This window comes from Marmota monax, unplaced genomic scaffold (genome assembly GCF_021218885.2).
Source record: "Marmota monax isolate L192 unplaced genomic scaffold, Marmota_monax_Labrador192_F-V1.1 WCK01_AAM20220418_F8-fsc00053, whole genome shotgun sequence".
Taxonomy (NCBI): Eukaryota; Metazoa; Chordata; class Mammalia; order Rodentia; family Sciuridae; genus Marmota; species Marmota monax.
Genome location: NW_026693153.1, coordinates 9,672,771 through 9,689,368, shown reverse-complemented (window position 1 = coordinate 9,689,368; position 16,598 = coordinate 9,672,771). Strand labels below are relative to the sequence as shown.

The window sequence follows — 16,598 nt, the reverse complement described above, 5'->3', positions numbered from 1 at the left end:
GTAGTTTAATATAAGTTATAAGTTTATTCTAATTCATGTGAACCCCCTCCTCTGTACCACACCATACGTATACATACAGAGAGCAAGAAGAGATTAATTATTGCTGAATGGACACTATTATAGAGTGTCTTATGAAAACAATTTGGGGGGGCAGGGAGAAAAGAAAAACAATGGTAGGCAATCCTCCTGTGCTTTCTTTTGATAAGCTTCTGAATTCAAAAGTCTCCAAAGCTTAGAATAGTCATCCTTAGAATCTGCCTACTTGGAGGGTCCTTCTCTAATTGTATAGATTATTTAAAGTCTGATTTAAGCAGATCTTCATGTTTCACGAACCATTGATGCCCAGACTGTATAATGTGGATTACCCAATAAAAAGATAAGTTTCATGGAGAAGCTTCTCAGTGTCCTGTACTGATACTTTTAGATTAGAAGTCAGGAAAGTACCTGGAAAGTACTCAGCCACAGTGCTTCCTGTTTCCACCATAATCTCTGATAAAATGATGGGATCAACAGTTTCCACCCGTAAGTATTTACAGAAGTTTTGGTATACATGTAGGGCACCAGCACTCCTGGTGTTCTCCAGCTCAGTTGCATTGCCCAGTTCTTCTTTAATAAACCCTTCTGTATTGTGTTTTTGATCTACGGCCTGGTGAGAGGTCCTTTGACTGAAACCCTGAGTATATGTGTAATACAGTAGTCATTCTGTGGTTCAGAAGGGCTTACTCAGTAAAATAAGAATGATTATCTTTGAATCTCAATGTGAGTTTGTAACTTTTCTTGTCAGCTGTGTGTGCCTTCTATAATTTTTACTTGGCAAAGTATTCTCTAAGCATGTTGAGATGTGGTAAAAAGTCATGCCACAAAAATTTAATAAGCTTGCTCTGTTGTAGTTCTACAATTAACCTTTCGTTGGGAAAAGCCTCCAAACTATAAAAATTTTTGATCCATGAAGCGTTCACCATTTGTCTTTGTAAATGGAAACAAAGCAGATGTGTCTTTTTTTTTTTTTTTTTTTTTTTTAGAATATGGAGATGAACACCTATTTGCTTTATCATGAGTTTCTCTCTTTTGCTTTCTCGACTAGTTTTATTAATGGCTCAGTTGATCGTCCTCTGTATTTCTAGGTGGGTCGCCTATGCTAAAGAACATTTTAAAGGCCAGCAATTTCTGCTTGAAGAAGGACACTTTGAAGATACTAATGCTTTGGGGGCATTAGGTGGTCCCATATTATCTTTCCGGTACTTACAAGCTGTGAGTTTGCCTCCTTAATTTAAACTTTCTACCTGTTTTCTCTTTTCATGAATATTAGACATGACCGCTGATAAAACATGAGATTATAAAATGTATCCAGCAGCTAGGAGCATGAAACTGAACTGAAAGTGACTAGCTTATTTTTTTTTAACTGCCATAGTGATTATAGAGTATTTATTTTTTACTTTCCATCCACTAATTCTGTAATTATTTTCTGGAGCCCTTACTTTATAGATGTATTATGCTAGATGCTGGACATACAGTGGACAGAGACTCAGTCCTGTTATCCCAGAGTGGCAGTCTGGTAGGGAAGGTAGCACTTACATAAATATTTGATACTATTTGCCTGTGATGGAATGATGTACTCAAGGTACTCAGGAAAAGGTTATTTGTTCAGTTATTTCCACTTAAGAGTAGAGAGGGCAGCATGGAAAACATGATGACTGAGCTGAAATTCATGTACATTTATCTGCGGGGCATGGTGGTGCATACCTATAATCCCAGTGACTCTAGAGACTTTAGGCAGGAAGATCCCTCAAGGCTGGCCTGGCAACTTAGCAAGACCCTGTCTCAAAATTAAAAAGGGTTGGAGATGTAGCTTGGTATAGCACCCCTGGATTCAATCCCCAGTAACACACACACACACACACACACACACACACACACGAGTTGCCCAAGTGGAGAATTTCCAGGACAGGGTAAGGCTAGGATAGGTCCTATTTAGAAAGAGACTAATACTTTTAATGTATAAAGTCAAGGTTGTAAAGCACTGGTTCTCAGCTGGGGTGATGTTAGCTCATGGAGGGCATTTGGCAATGTCTGTAGAGACATTTTAGGTTGTCGTGCCTGGGGGTTTGGGTGCTGCTAACATCTGGTTGGTAGAAACTAAGGATCCTGCTACACCTCCACTATGTGAAGAACAGTTCCTAAAAGAAAAGAATCACAAGTCCTGAAATATTAATAGTGCTGAGGTTGAGAAACCCTCATGTAAGTAAAACTGTGGTATGTTTGGGGAAATGCAGTTGAGTTAGGATATTAGGGAGAACTTTGGGAAGATGAGCCCAGAGCCAGTTAATGAAAAATGTAGTACCATGTTGAGGGATACAGATTATTTTTCTTGAGTTGACAATGAGCCACTGGTAGAATTTAGGTCTGGTGAGTGTGAATCTGGAATATTCTTTGGAGAACAATTTTCTCCCTGAGGGATTTGATAGTGAAGTGAAAGGTGATCACTGGGTTCATGTAGACTTAAGATCAATGCAGGGATTGTGTCCTCTGGCCCTTCAGGTTTCCGTCTGTTGGAGCTAACAGCAGCCCATTTACACCTTGTTAAGCAGGAGAAACTGGAAGGAAAGAAGCAGCCCAGGGAACAAGGGAGCATTTTTTTTCCCCCATAAATGATCCTTCTCAGTAAGAAAGTGAGTCAGAAACAAGTTGAACCTGAAAGAAGTATAGGATAGTCCACTGGAGGTTGAGTTCTGGGATAGCATGAGCAATAAGCAATAGCATGGTGTACACGTCTAACATACAAGGGCCACAGTTTTTCTCCACTCATCCACGTTCTACCTGACAACTAAAAGGTGAGCAAGACAAAATAAGACAGAAACTTCTTGCTTTTTAAGAAACTATGGGCCATGATTCAAATCATCATATTAGTATTGCATAATACTAAAAATGTTCTCCACTTATTTAAAAAAAGAGCTGGGTGGGAACATTACTGATGATATAAATTTTTAGCAATATAGAGGGCTTATGAGTAAAGCAACCAAAACCAAATAAACCAGAACCCCAAGTCATTGGTTGGAAGTGAGAAAAGAAAGAAATAGTGTTAACTATGTAGTTAAATAATGAAGATATACTTGATTTAGACAAGGTCCATGGTAATATACATTAGAAAAATCAGCATTAAAAAGCATGTTAATTTCTGCTATGCACAGAGGTTTTGCGCATATACGGAAAGGATTACACAGTTTTAATATAAATAAATGAAAATGTCCTTCCTCCAAAACCTTCTTTTTGTTCTCTATTATATTTTTTAAAAGTTAAGATATTAATTGTTACCTTATAATTAAAGATGTCATCACAATAATCCTAGTATTTGTCAGTTACTTTTTAATGGCTTTACTTAAATACTTGCACCAATTGTCACAAAGACTCTGAAGTAGTCTTTGCGTTTCCCATCTTGCAGATATGGAAGCAGAATGTAAGAGATTAGTTACTGTGTCCAAGCACAGAGCCGTGGTTGTAGTAAAATTCTGTCTACTCTAGAGGCCCTGTCATACTGTCCATTTCCATCATTCCAAATGCTTAGATTTAAAAAAGCACCTCAATGGGAAAGGAAATTTCCTTTAGTTAAAGGCTTATTAGCATTTTATTTATAACTGTTAATAAAGGGTCACATTGCAGACCAATATACCTATGTAATAAAAAATATCTGCAGGATTTTCAAATACTTTTTTATAATTTAAATTTATGTTCACTTTAAATATAAATGTACTAAATAATCTAAACATATTTATTTAGACAACATATCATTTTTATGTAGTGAAAATGCTTTGAAAATTTATCAAGTTATAGTTTGAAAGATTGTGTCTTTCTTAGATGTAGCATATAGTTGGGAAGGAACTCTTTTGTGATTATTATTTTTTGAAGTGTTGGGGATCAGATCCAGGGCCTCTTGCATGCTAGGCAAGCGCACTCTCACTGAACAACATGCCTGTCAGCCTGGGAAGGAGTACGAAAAGCCCTTGTGATTGTGGCAGCCCTAGTGAATTAAAAGACAGAAATGATATGAGGCATCTTTTCCCCATAAAGAAATTCAGATGTCTCTAACATGGGAAAGAATGAAGCATGACTTTTACAATCTCACTTGCAGAAATATAAAATAAACAAGAGGACAGGTAGAAAAGCTGCATGATGCAATGCAGTTTCAATGTCCTGGCTCCAGTACATGGAACACTGTGAATTTTCTAAGGTCAAATAACAGACATGTTCCTTGGGGATAATGTGATCTATGTCATGGAGTACTTTGGAGAAAAAGACCAGAAACATGTTCCCAGTTCCAGATGAGTCATTCAAATATGTTATTGACTTGGAAGGGATTACTTTTTAAGAATGGAAAGCACCAGAAGGAATATAGGAGAATTGAGACTCCAGGGATTTAGTAAATTTTTATTTCTTGACTTTCTCAATAAAACTTTTTTAGTGAGGTTGCCTTTTCTCAATTTTGTACTAACTTAAATTTTATATTTGCTTTTTCTATGATTTTCAGACTTTGGGCCTTTTTTTCAGATCTCAGAAACCAGGTGGTATGCAGCAGGAACCATGATTTCTCTTTTGCTAATGGATATGCCAGATCTCCATGGGTGTCTCTATCACATTGCCCATGGGCGGTTATAGCACAAGAGCTCAGCTGAGGAAGTTTGTGGAATTTAAAAGCAATCAAATTACTGATCCTTACAACTTATCTCTGAGCCTGAAGCAACTACTGATTAGTTCTCTCTAATAAATCAGGGAGGGATGAACTATTACGTTATCCAAGTGCTTTAAAAATATAAAATGGAGGCATAGTTGGGAATGAGAGCAGAGCTGGTATCTTTGATATATTCTTAGTCCCTGTACCAAATAGGATCTCTGCAAATGCTAAAGGATGAGAAAAATATTATTTTGATAACAGGAAAGTCTATAGTTGAAGCTTTGTCCAAAGACATTGGGGATTTAGCTCTATGGTAGAGCACTTACCTAGCAGGTGAAAGGCCCTAGGTTCAATCCAACTAGAGTAATATAAAATGGAATACAGTTTTTAAAGCTGCTCTGTCATCCATTCTTCTTGAGTGAGTGATTACATTATAAGCTGGGGATTTTGAAAGTTGTTTACCTGTTCCTAAAAAAATAGTGATGGTAGTAATCAATCAACCTCATTGCGCTTGCCCTGGGTATGACCGTGAGTGCCTGTTCTGCTCATGTCCTGAACAAGGAAAGTTAGAACATTTTTTTAAAATTCACTTTTCATTTCTTTCTTTCTTTTTTTCTTTTTTGCTTTGTACTTGTGACCCCTGGAGGTTTATATCTTGGCGATTGGGCCCAGAGCTGACATAAGACCCTTGCGAGCACATGATTTTTTAAAAGTTAAATATTAGTTGTTGCCTTATAATTACACCAAGGGCTGTGCACAGCAAGGATACCATATTAATGGCAACTAATCAATTAGATCAGATATGGTGTATTTGGTAGGCTTGAGAGAAAAATGCAGACAGGGACAAAACATGGAGAGTTGCTCAGATGGGGAAAGGATTTAGAAAAAAAAAATGGAAGGCAAAAGCTATAAGGCAGAAAGTGGGGCTTGGTGGTGCACACCTATAATCCCAGCAATTTGGGAGACTGAGGCCAGCCTCAGCAACTTAGCAAGACACTGTCTCAAAATTTTTAAAAAAGAGCTAGAGATGTAGCTCAGTGGTAGAGCACCCCTGGATTCAATCCCTAGTACTGTTAAAAAAAAATAAAAGTCACAAATAAGTGTAGAAGATGGAAAGTGGAGAGTTATGTCATCTAGGAGACTCCTATATCCTTCTGGGAATGATAAGCAGTTCAAGATGGATACACATGCAAACTATATGAGTATTTTTGTTTGTGAGCCCAAATGCTGCCAGCCTTATATTTGTCAGTGGACTTTGTGACAGTGAGTTGCTCTGCTCTGCTCAGCTCAGCCCAGGCTGCATTGTTGCATGTGGCATGTATCTCTACCTCATTACCCAGCTCACTCTCTTCACTGCCATAAGTCCCCACAACCCACACCACATGTGTGTAAATCATAGCTGAAGTCAAGTATACCCTAGTATAACACAGATATTTCTGAATGCTAAGGCACAAACACAACACACAGGCATATATATCTGCATCTGTGTCCTTGTGTTGTTCTACTCCAGTGTAACACAGTGATCCATGACACATTTCCTGCTCTCCATTGCTAAAACCCTAGCAGGAGGTAAAGAACAGGTAATTGTAGAAGCAGTGATGAGGAGGTTTTGGAGTCATCTGAGTGGGAGAACAGAGATGCCAATAATTAGGAGCTGCCAAGAACTTTTCTTTTACGGTTAGGTCTGATTTGTTGGTGACTGTTGGTAGTGCTTCCTACCAGGACCAGACTGGACCACCTTTAGCCATCACCATCATCATCATTATTACATCAATTTCCCATAGTCACCTTGAGGTTGTTAAGACACTTTCAGGTTGCAAAAAGCAAATGATCCTCAGGTGAGGGAGGCTTATTTGTCAGTATAATTAGGTTGGTTTGTATGGCATCTAGGGTGTGGGTTTTATTGATATGGTGTATTTGGTAGGCTTGTCATAGTCAGTTGGAAGCTTGTCCTGGGGATTTTAGGAGAGATCACCTCCAGGCTGTTGTTATTCCTTTTCCCATCAGGAAGATGGCATTGCCTTTACATGTGAATGTATGTGTTTGTGAATGTATATAAAACCAGGGAGTAAGAGAGCTCAAAAAGATAAATGTGAAAGTGCTTTGAAAATAGTCTTAATGTTAAATAAAAGCAGGAGTCATGGTAGTGATGAAGCATAGATCCACCCAGCTCCCATATTTTTTAAATATTTTTTTTAGTTGTAGATGGATAAAATGCCTTTATTTAATATTTATTTTTATGTGGTGCTAAGAATCGAACTCAGTGCCTCACACATGCAAGGTAAGCTCTGTACCACTGAGCCACAACCCCAGCTCCAAGCTCCCATATTTTTAAGAACTGTTTAGAAATAATGAAGGTGGCAGGTTCTCTCCAAGGTTTACTCTCAAGGAACTGAGAACACAGTTTTGGGATACTTGTTATTTAATGATACAAATTTCAAGTAAAAAGCCTTTATCTTTTACCCTAAAGTTTCAAGTGATATTTGATCCAGCTAGGTCAGCAGTCTAAAAATCCTTCAAAGCTGGATAAGTAGAACATTCAAGAGGATTTTTTTTTAAATGTATTTTCTCCACTCATTATAGATGCCTTGTTGTTTTTGAACCCTGTTTACTTGTTCATGTAAAATGAATGTATACCTAGAAATCTTTTCTTCATGAATTTTACTTATAAGGGAGAAAACTGACATTGTTGGAACTTACAAAAGTTGATACATTTCTATGGGTCTAGACTTGATTAACAGACCATGAAATAATAGGAAGAGAGAGGTTTTTAAAAATATATACTATATTTTTCCAATTAAAAAAATGATAACATTTTATAGAAATTTGAAAAAAAATGTAGAGTAAAATTTTTAAATGTCTGTGTACCCAAAGGTAACTCATGATTTAAAAGAAAAAAAAAGTTTTAGTCTTTTTTTTTTTTTTTTGAGGGGGGTTTATTTCTAATCTTACTAGTGTTTGCAAGTTTGCGTTTTTATCCTGCTTTCCATCTTCACATTTGTATCAGACGTACTTCCACTGAAATTCAATCTCAGCTCCTGCTAGCCGTAAGACCTCAGGCAAATTATTCATTCCACTTCCTTAACTGAGAAATGGGAATGGTAGTAGTACACTCACATAGTGGCTTTTTGAAAATAATGTATATAAAAGTGCTGGTCACTAGTAATTATAGAATAATTTAACTTAGTTTGTCTACAGTTCTTCTTTATATTTAATGTTTCATCAAGTGAAGGATGTAATAAGATTTATCAAACCATCTTTTGTCCATTTACATTGTTCACAGCTTTTCACTATTTTAAAGAATGCATCTTTGTATATATGTACCATACCACTTCTTCCTTTAGGAAAACTTGATTAAAAAGGAATTTCAGAAAGTTTAATAGTCTTTTTTAATCGATTTCTAAATTATTTTCTAAAATAGTTGGTTATATTTCCAACAGAAATATTCTCTGATAAAATTAAATTTTTAGACTTTTAATTTTTAAAACTTTGTATCTAAATGTTTTAATTTGAATTTCTTTAATTTATTGGTGAAATTAAGACATTTGTATATCTGTATATCTGATATTTATATATCATTTGTATATTGAAATTAAGACATTATATATTAGTGTTACTCTTCTGGGAACTGTTTGTCTTTTACTGATTTATCTGTTTAGGACTTAGAGTTTTTCTAAAATACATTTACTTTGATTATATTGATCTACGATAACTTTTAAAAAATTTCTTCATCTTGATTTTTTGATAAGCCATTTTTTTGTTAAGTAAATTTCATCTGTTTCTTCAGTTATGTGTAAACTCATAAAACCATCTACAGCATTGTCTACAGTATATTTTATATTCACTTTTTTCTCACGTGGTTTACATTCTTTAGGCAAAAGTGAGACTTTAGTTTGCTTTACAATTAGTAACACATAATTTAGCTTATAAATTCTAGCAATTTACCAGTTGTTGACTATTTCCATTTATATATATTTTTTTTGATTGAAGTAAATTCAGGCTTATTTTTTTCCCCTTTAAACTGTATCAGAGTAGCAATTATAAAATTGTTTCCTGAACCTTTTAAAATTCTTACTGAAGTTATTTATGGGAATATTATCCCATGAGTATGTGAAATTGTGCTTAGCTGTAGCAGTCCATAAAACAAAATGTACATGTTTTCTTAAACTTTCCTCTTCCTCTTTATAGAATTTTATAGAGTCTTCCATCACACTGTTTGAATCTGACCTAGAAAGTGGGAAGTTTATTGACATTACAAATCAGGAAATTTCTGACTTGGAAGAAATTGGCTTTGGCAGTGAAACAAGATCCATTCATGTCAAAAGCGGAGTGTAAGTGGTCTCCTACCCGGAGAACCTTGAGAGAGTCTTTGGTGTTTGGAATTGTTGGCTGCTTGATTACACATCACCTCTGTTCTCTTCTTCCTTTTCCCTCACTAGATGGGTTGCCTACCAGCAGAAGTGCTTCTGTGGAGAGCAGTACATTTTAGAGAAAGGGAAATACAAATGCTTTTTTGACTGGGGAGGATCAAATAATATAATCATGTCAATCAGACCTATCCAGCTGGTGAGTATGAAGATGGCAAGTTCCAGTGGAATATGTGGAATAATTTTTTTAAAAGTGAAATTGTTGAATTATTTTCTGTATGTAAGTATGCAGAAAATAAAACATTATACGATTTTCTGTAGATTCCATATATAGCTGTTAAGTACAGGAATGAGATGATTCTGTAATTTGATCATTCATTCAGGAGCATTTATGTAGTGCCTCTAATATGTCAGGCATTGTGCTGATTACTGTAGATAAAGATGAATGAGACTGCCCTGGTGGCTTTCTGGTCCCTGAGGGGAGAGAGATGTAGATGTACAAGCAACTAATTATGTGTGATTAGTGAGAAAATGAAGTGTGTAGGCAGTGGGGAGGGAGCCTGGGAGGGGCTTCCCAGCACAGGGGAGTTGGAGACCTCGCTGCAAGAAAGGTATCTTAAGGGATGGAAGGAAATTTTCCAGGCAGAAAGGCATTTCTCAAAGAGGAAATATTCCTGGTGTCCAAAATCATGAAGTTGTAAATGATTATGGCCAGTTTGTATATAACAAACACTGCAGAATAATAAGAGTACCCATGAGATTGTGGTCAGAAATTCAGACTTACTTTCTTTCTAGTGGGCATTGGAGCCCATTTTTCTCCCAGCCACAATGTTAATCAAAATGACTTAGTTATAAATACTAAAGTTGTTATCAGAGAATTTCATAGGTTATTTGAGGGTCATTGCCAGTTCAAAGAATCTAGTAAATTGATCAGACCATTAAATTACTTTTCAAAGGATATTTTCAAAACATTAAAAAAGATGACTAAGATTATTTGATTACAGTTTTCCTTTTTGTTTTAATGTATTTTTCAGGAACCACTTGGGATAAATGAGCCTCCGCATTTGGTATGTTTAAAAATATTCTCGACTTGTACTTGTTAGATTGTTTACCAAGAACATTTGTGCCCTTTCCTCAAATCTTCCTCTCAAATAACTTTTCTGTGTGGCAGGACAATTTATATTATTGTTGGTAAGCAGGGGAGTGCCCGTCCTTGTTAGTGGACATATGGGCCTAGATTTGTCACCTTATCTTTCATTGTTATTTTTTTTTCAGGGCTGCTGCTCTCACCCGGTTAGGGTCATTTGAACGTGTGTCATTCTTTCTTTCCCATCTTCCTATTCTTTCTTCATATCACGATCTTTTTCAGGACAGTGTATTATTCTGTCTCTGGAGGAGCGAACAGCATGGAGCAATCTTTGTCTTAACATGCTTATCAGGCCCCTGGATTTCTAATGCCTACATCAAATGCTGCTCTAAAGCACTCATGAAGCTGACACCCTACTTGGTCATTTCTGGTGTGTTTGTGGTTTGAAGTGGATTGTGTAATACTCTGGAGCCTCATGTTTATTATCTGTTGTGGGCAAGAAATCGTGCCCATTTCATACTTCTAATAATTTGTGAGGTCAATGTTAATCCCAGTTATTGTTAAGAAAACTAAGATTCAGAATTTAAGTGCCATTAATCACACACACAGCCAGAAGTAACAAAATTGACATTTTCTAGTTTCCTGACTCCACTAACAAAGCCACATTTTCAAAGTTGGGCATGAAGGGAAGACACATCACGGGACAAGTAGCACAGCCATAAAAGGAAGGGATGAACAACTGCTTCCTTTGTTTCATTTTAAATACCCCTATTCAGAAAAATTGCTATCCAAAAGCCAGGTGTAATGAGTGGTTTTAAATAGCACTGGCTACCTTACATGATGCTTTTCCTCTGGGTGCGTATGTTTTGTCATATTCCTGCTAATATTCATATGTTTCAGATGAGCGTGGTTTCACAGTGTTTCACTCACAGTCCTTTTAGTTTGTGTTATTTTCTGATTAGCTCAGGCCTATTGGGAACATTTCCTTTTTGAATATAATTGAGTAGTTGTATTTAAAGACTTTTGCTGCCAGATCTTTATTTTGAATTTTTGAAAACTCCCAACTGTAGATTATTAAAATATTTTTTTCACATGAATCAAAATAACCAAGTAGATAAGGGAGTTACACAGGGATCATTTCAAACTGCACATTTTCTGAGCTTAAAGTACGAACAGTTTAAAAATCTCATTCTTTTAAGCTGTTTCTCTCCCTCCTTGGTGGTGGGTTTGTGTGTGTGTGTGTGTGTGTGTGTGTGTGTGAGAGAGAGAGAGAGAGAGAGAGAGAGAGAGAGAGAGAGAGAGCGAGCCCATTGCTGGGAGGTTTTCTTTATAGTATTTCTGGTCAAACTTGAAAAGAGAGGAAGTAGCAGAAAATGCCCAGTGAAGTCAGCTGCACTTCGTGTTTTCTGGAGATAGCTCAGTAATTGCCTTATACAGTACATGTTTCTGAAGGCAGATGATAACTGCATATTTGGTAACACATGTACAAAGCTTCTTTTGTTTACTCAGTATCAGAGCTCTTATTATTTTCTCTTGGCCACATTTTCAAGTGTTTCTCTTATTTATAATTGCCTAAACCCAAATAGACAAGTCTTGGCTGACACATGGGTTCTGTTCACTAACCAGAAAGTCTTGTCTCCTTCACAGGTAGCTCTAATATGCACATTGGCCATGCATGTGCTGTGTGCAGGGGGCTACTTATTTTCCCTGTCTGAGGAGTAAGAAGGCAGCTACATTCCAGAGTTTTACTCAGAGAGGGATTTTTTTTTTTTTTTTTTTTTTTTTACGCTGGTGATTTTAAGGAAAACCTCAAGTCACTAGAAAATGTATTTAATGGTTAACATATATCATGAGACTTAGGATAATAAAAATATTGCTGCTTGTTCTGTTAACATATTATGACACATTTTATTTGGGATACTATTAGAACCCCGCCTTTTATTGAGTAGATTGTTTTTCACCTAAGGCTGAAGATCAGTCACTAAATTTAATTATCAAATCAAGATACATAGCATCACTATCATTATATAGAGTTCTCATTATTAACAGGTGGCATTTTATTTTGTTTCCTCCCCAAAAAACAAACCTTAAATATAATATGAATTATCTTTATATTGTCATTTGTCTTAGCAAGTACTGAGTTTCAGAAATCTCACTAGATTAAATCTCATAAAAATGAATTAATTTTTCAATTTTAGTTTAGTTGCATTGTTCTATTAGAAATTCTCACCAATTGCCCTCATAGACCCAACCAAATAATACTGTGTGTCCCTCAGGTATTTTTAAAGTTCATCTATAAATAAAATCAAAATTTTGGATTTTTAAAAAATACTGAAGCCTTTGATTCATTTTTGTACATAATGCTAACTGAAAAAAACAACTGGATGTTTTATTCTATTAGATAACTTAGTTTCATTGAATTTTAACGTGATCCCAGTATCTGTATTAGTTATGGTTACTGTTGTCATGAATGGGAATAGGAAAATGGCAGTTGCAGTTTTAGGCAAAAATCAGTAAGACTTAAGAACAGTACAGAGAAAAACTCTTCTTTGTTACACTGCATCTAGACAGTTTTTGTAGACTCCAAAGTCCAAAAATAGGAAGAACTATTTAAGTAAAGAAAGTCTTCTGTGAGTGCTCAGGGAAATAAAATTATGATAGACTATGTAATTGACATGAGAAATACATAACACCATAATACAAGATAGGTGTGATATAATTGAAGAATGGAAACAAGATTTTTTTTGTTGTTGTTGTTGTTTAACAGTCTCCTGAGGGAAGTCCAGATTCTTAGGGAAAGTCATATTCAGACAGTGAAGAAAGTTTCTCTTAGAAATTAATCTAATTTGGGAATAATAAAATTATATCAAAAGATGGCTCTGATATTGTGAAATAAATTGAGCACAGCATCTGTATTTGGTTAGAAATTAAGTTCTTGAGTTTTCAGTTTAGACAATACCACATTTTATTCATGTGTATCATAAGTGATAATGACACAGTGCAAAAGCAAAATCTTCAGCATAAAGTGGTGATATTTTCTGCCTGAGGACAGTTTTAAGGAAGAAATGCCACAATATATGTGAAAAGACACCCTGCCAGTCAGTGGTAGGCTGGGTTTTGTGATGTTCTTGTTTTTGCTTCCATACACTTTAATGAAGTGGGGAGCTGGCAGGGACTGAGACATGCTCACATGGTGCAGAGGGATAGGCGTCATTTGAAAACAACTCATCTGTTGTTCATCTGTTTGCCTGAGTTTTAAGCAACCTATCTGAGTCACTTTGTATGTGTATTTGCCATTCAACTGGAAAGGAAAACACCATAGTAATTTATCCAGGTATCTTTCTGCTATGCAATTATCACATATGATATACTTCTCTTTATTAGTTATGATGAAGATTTTGCAGAAATCTGTTTTGCTGTGTGATTATATTAGTTTTCCCAGAACTTAATTTCGCTGAGGCACTGTCACTGAATTTCACCAAGAGTAGAAACCACAATTCAATAATTAGTAAGTAGAATTATATTCTGTTTGGACCAACCTCAGAATATTATTATGAAAATTGTTGTACTCTGAGGCATTTATAAGATGGTCAAAATGATGTGTTACTCCTGTGGTGTCGGTCTAATTTTAAGTAAACCATATAATCTCATTTTGAGGGTAAAAATAAACTTATGTAAGCATTAAAACTAGTTTTTAAAGTTCACTGAAAGATGTCATAAATTATGACTTTATGATATTATTTGTGTATGTGTATGAATTTTTATTTATTCTTCTGGATAGGAAGACAGACTAAAAACCAGAGATAACTACTAAATATGCCATCTGAACCATGCCTTAACATGCATTGTTAACAGTAAAGGATTTGACATTTCATGGTTTCATAGTGAAATATTGAAATATAGATCTTGAACTCAGCAGTATAAAATTAATTCAACAATCTAGAAATACAAGCAGTTAATAACATAGCTAATCTTACTTGCATATGTTTTTTTTCTAATTTCTACTGTGTATTTAGATAATATTTGTAAGCTGTAGACACATGAACTCTTGGAGGTTAAAAGTGATTTTTGTTTTAGCCTCAGGTTTATAAACCTTTACCTCAAAATCAGGTCTTGTTTTGTCTTACTTTTTATTGCCATCCTTTGTATGCACTGTAAAGACCCTGACAGAAACTTGCTGGATCTCATCTCTTTGAGGCGAGGAGCTACTTGGCATTTTGATTTCCAAGTATAGTGTGGCTTCACAATGGGAACTCATGTTGTGCAAGCCACAGTTGGTTAGGGGGGAATTGGGTCTCTTACCTCCCTGGTTTTGGTTGACCTTTGATAGGAGACCTAGCAAGGTCAGAGCAGAATAAGACAGCCAAAAAACAGTTCCTCTCAAGGGACCCTTGGGAAGATGAAGGCAGTGAACACCAGCTGCTCAAAGAAGCATTGACCTGGGTGACAGCAGGAGAAGTGCTGCTGAGGATCACCCATGATGATGCATGCTTTGCTACAATGCTGGCCTGTCAGTGCAGGGTGGACCGTGGGCCATGTTGTTTCAAGTCTCTAGTGTATTACGAAGTATTTATAGTGCTCATTAATTTTTTCTTATTTGTGTTCCAAGGCCACTAGAGTTTCAGATTATTATTTCTCTGCTCCTAAGGGGAATTATAGTTGGGATTTCATGGATGTTTCTTGACAAAAAGAACTAAAGTAGAAATGTAGTGGTATATGGCTGAAGCTGTATGTTAAAGATGTTCTTATCAGAAAAAAATGAAGCCTGTAAGCTGAAATACATGACACAGATGCCTTTCTTTCTTCACCATAAATCTTCCACTAATCCCACCATTATTATCTTCTCTGCCATCTGCTCCTGTGCTCTCAGGGCACCCTCATGCTCTCTTCTTCTCACTTTTATTAACTGTGGATCAGGAAGACTTTGGGAAAGAAAAGGCATACCAAATCTCCCACACACCCATCTGAACCTCTTTTGTGTTGAGCACTAAATTGCTTCTTATTTTCCACTTCTAGTCACACCATACAGGATAATATTTTTCAATAAGATGAACAAAATCACATTGTAAATCCCTTATGATTTACAGGTAGAATTATTTTCTAGGCATCTGTGCCCACTATTTGATGCAAAAGATGAATGAAAATGGTAAATAGATTTTGAAATTGTATTTCTGGAAACTTGTCAGAAGGAGACTTTAAGGAGAATGCTATCATCCTTAACCTAAATTCACTCACTGGTAATAGATAAAACAAGTCAATATTTTGCTGATTTTTTATAAGTATATTTAAGGTTTTTATTATGATGATGTCAAACAATTATTTTCTGTTGTGCTTGTTCTTGCAGCTCAAAGCATTCAGTAAACCAGGGTTCCAAGGTGAATGTATAGATTTTACAAAAGAAAGTTCTGATTTGACTTCATTTACACCATGTTCTTTTAAAGTTCTTCGAGGTTGGTAAGTATTCTTGTTGAGTATTTTCTGGTGTTACATAATGACTAAATTTGTTTTAAATTTACAGAGAGCTGACTTTTTTGCATACATAGTGAGATTAATTTTTTTTTCTTTTTTAAAGATTGGTCAACTACTAACTGGCTTATGTTAATTTTGCCAAATTTACATTTTGAGTTATTATGGAAACCAAGAAAGAATGTTACAAGTAACCAGCTGTGGGAACATCTTGATGATTTTGTTACTCACTATTTTCTTAATATTTTTGTTTATATTGTTATCTTTTTATTATAGCATAATAGAATGCTACCAAAAATAGCTGATTTTGTCCATGTAAGACATATTACTCCTTTTTTTTTTCTTTCACTTTGTTGTTTGAAGTATTTATCATTTGCATTTTACAGATGAAGAAACCACATTCAAAGTTAGGGTTTGCCAAAGTCACACCAAATAAATAGTTTATGAGAGTTTTTTTTCCCCTTTTGAATCCTATATTCTCCCAGCTGCAGTAACATATTAAATCTTCTCACATATATATGAAACTGTTGTCATACTCAAGGCTGAAATATAGTCTCTCAATTTTTTTATTGTAGTAAAATATACATAACATAAAGCTTATCATTTTTAACCAAAGTATACAGTTCAGCATCTCTGTCAAATTATCTGCTGAGTAACCTGTTAAAATATCTCTATTCTTCCTTCCTTCTTTCCTGATCCAGTAGAGACTGAGTCTCCCAGTCATCCCCTGTTCTATTGTCTTGTCTCTAGTATTTATCACAAACCAATTTTAGCCCATTTATTGTCCCAAAATCCAGTTTAATATTTTTCTGATTTTTAATTCCCAGTCACTCTCTAATACCAGTCAGATCATACCTTTTCCAGGATTTGCCATCAACTAGTTTCATTTTTCCTGTTCATTCTCCATTCTGTTCTTATATTTTTTTCTTGTCTTCCCCTCTTCCAATATTTAGTTGGCTATTTGTATTCCTCCTTACCCTCTGTACCAGCAGTTGGCAATTTTTCTTTCTTT

General features: G+C 35.5%; 1 protein-coding gene across 1 annotated transcript in view; it reads left to right on the top strand.

Annotated features, from left to right (window-relative positions):
• Crybg3 (crystallin beta-gamma domain containing 3) overlaps positions 1-16,598 on the top strand; it is a 119,195-nt gene that overhangs the window by 66,456 nt on the left and 36,141 nt on the right. The window contains exons 12-16 of the mRNA XM_046455286.2: positions 1,125-1,251; positions 8,855-8,997; positions 9,106-9,232; positions 10,068-10,100; positions 15,465-15,574. Coding sequence (XP_046311242.1) covers positions 1,125-1,251; positions 8,855-8,997; positions 9,106-9,232; positions 10,068-10,100; positions 15,465-15,574 — 540 coding nt within the window. The remainder of the gene's footprint in view (positions 1-1,124; positions 1,252-8,854; positions 8,998-9,105; positions 9,233-10,067; positions 10,101-15,464; positions 15,575-16,598) is intronic.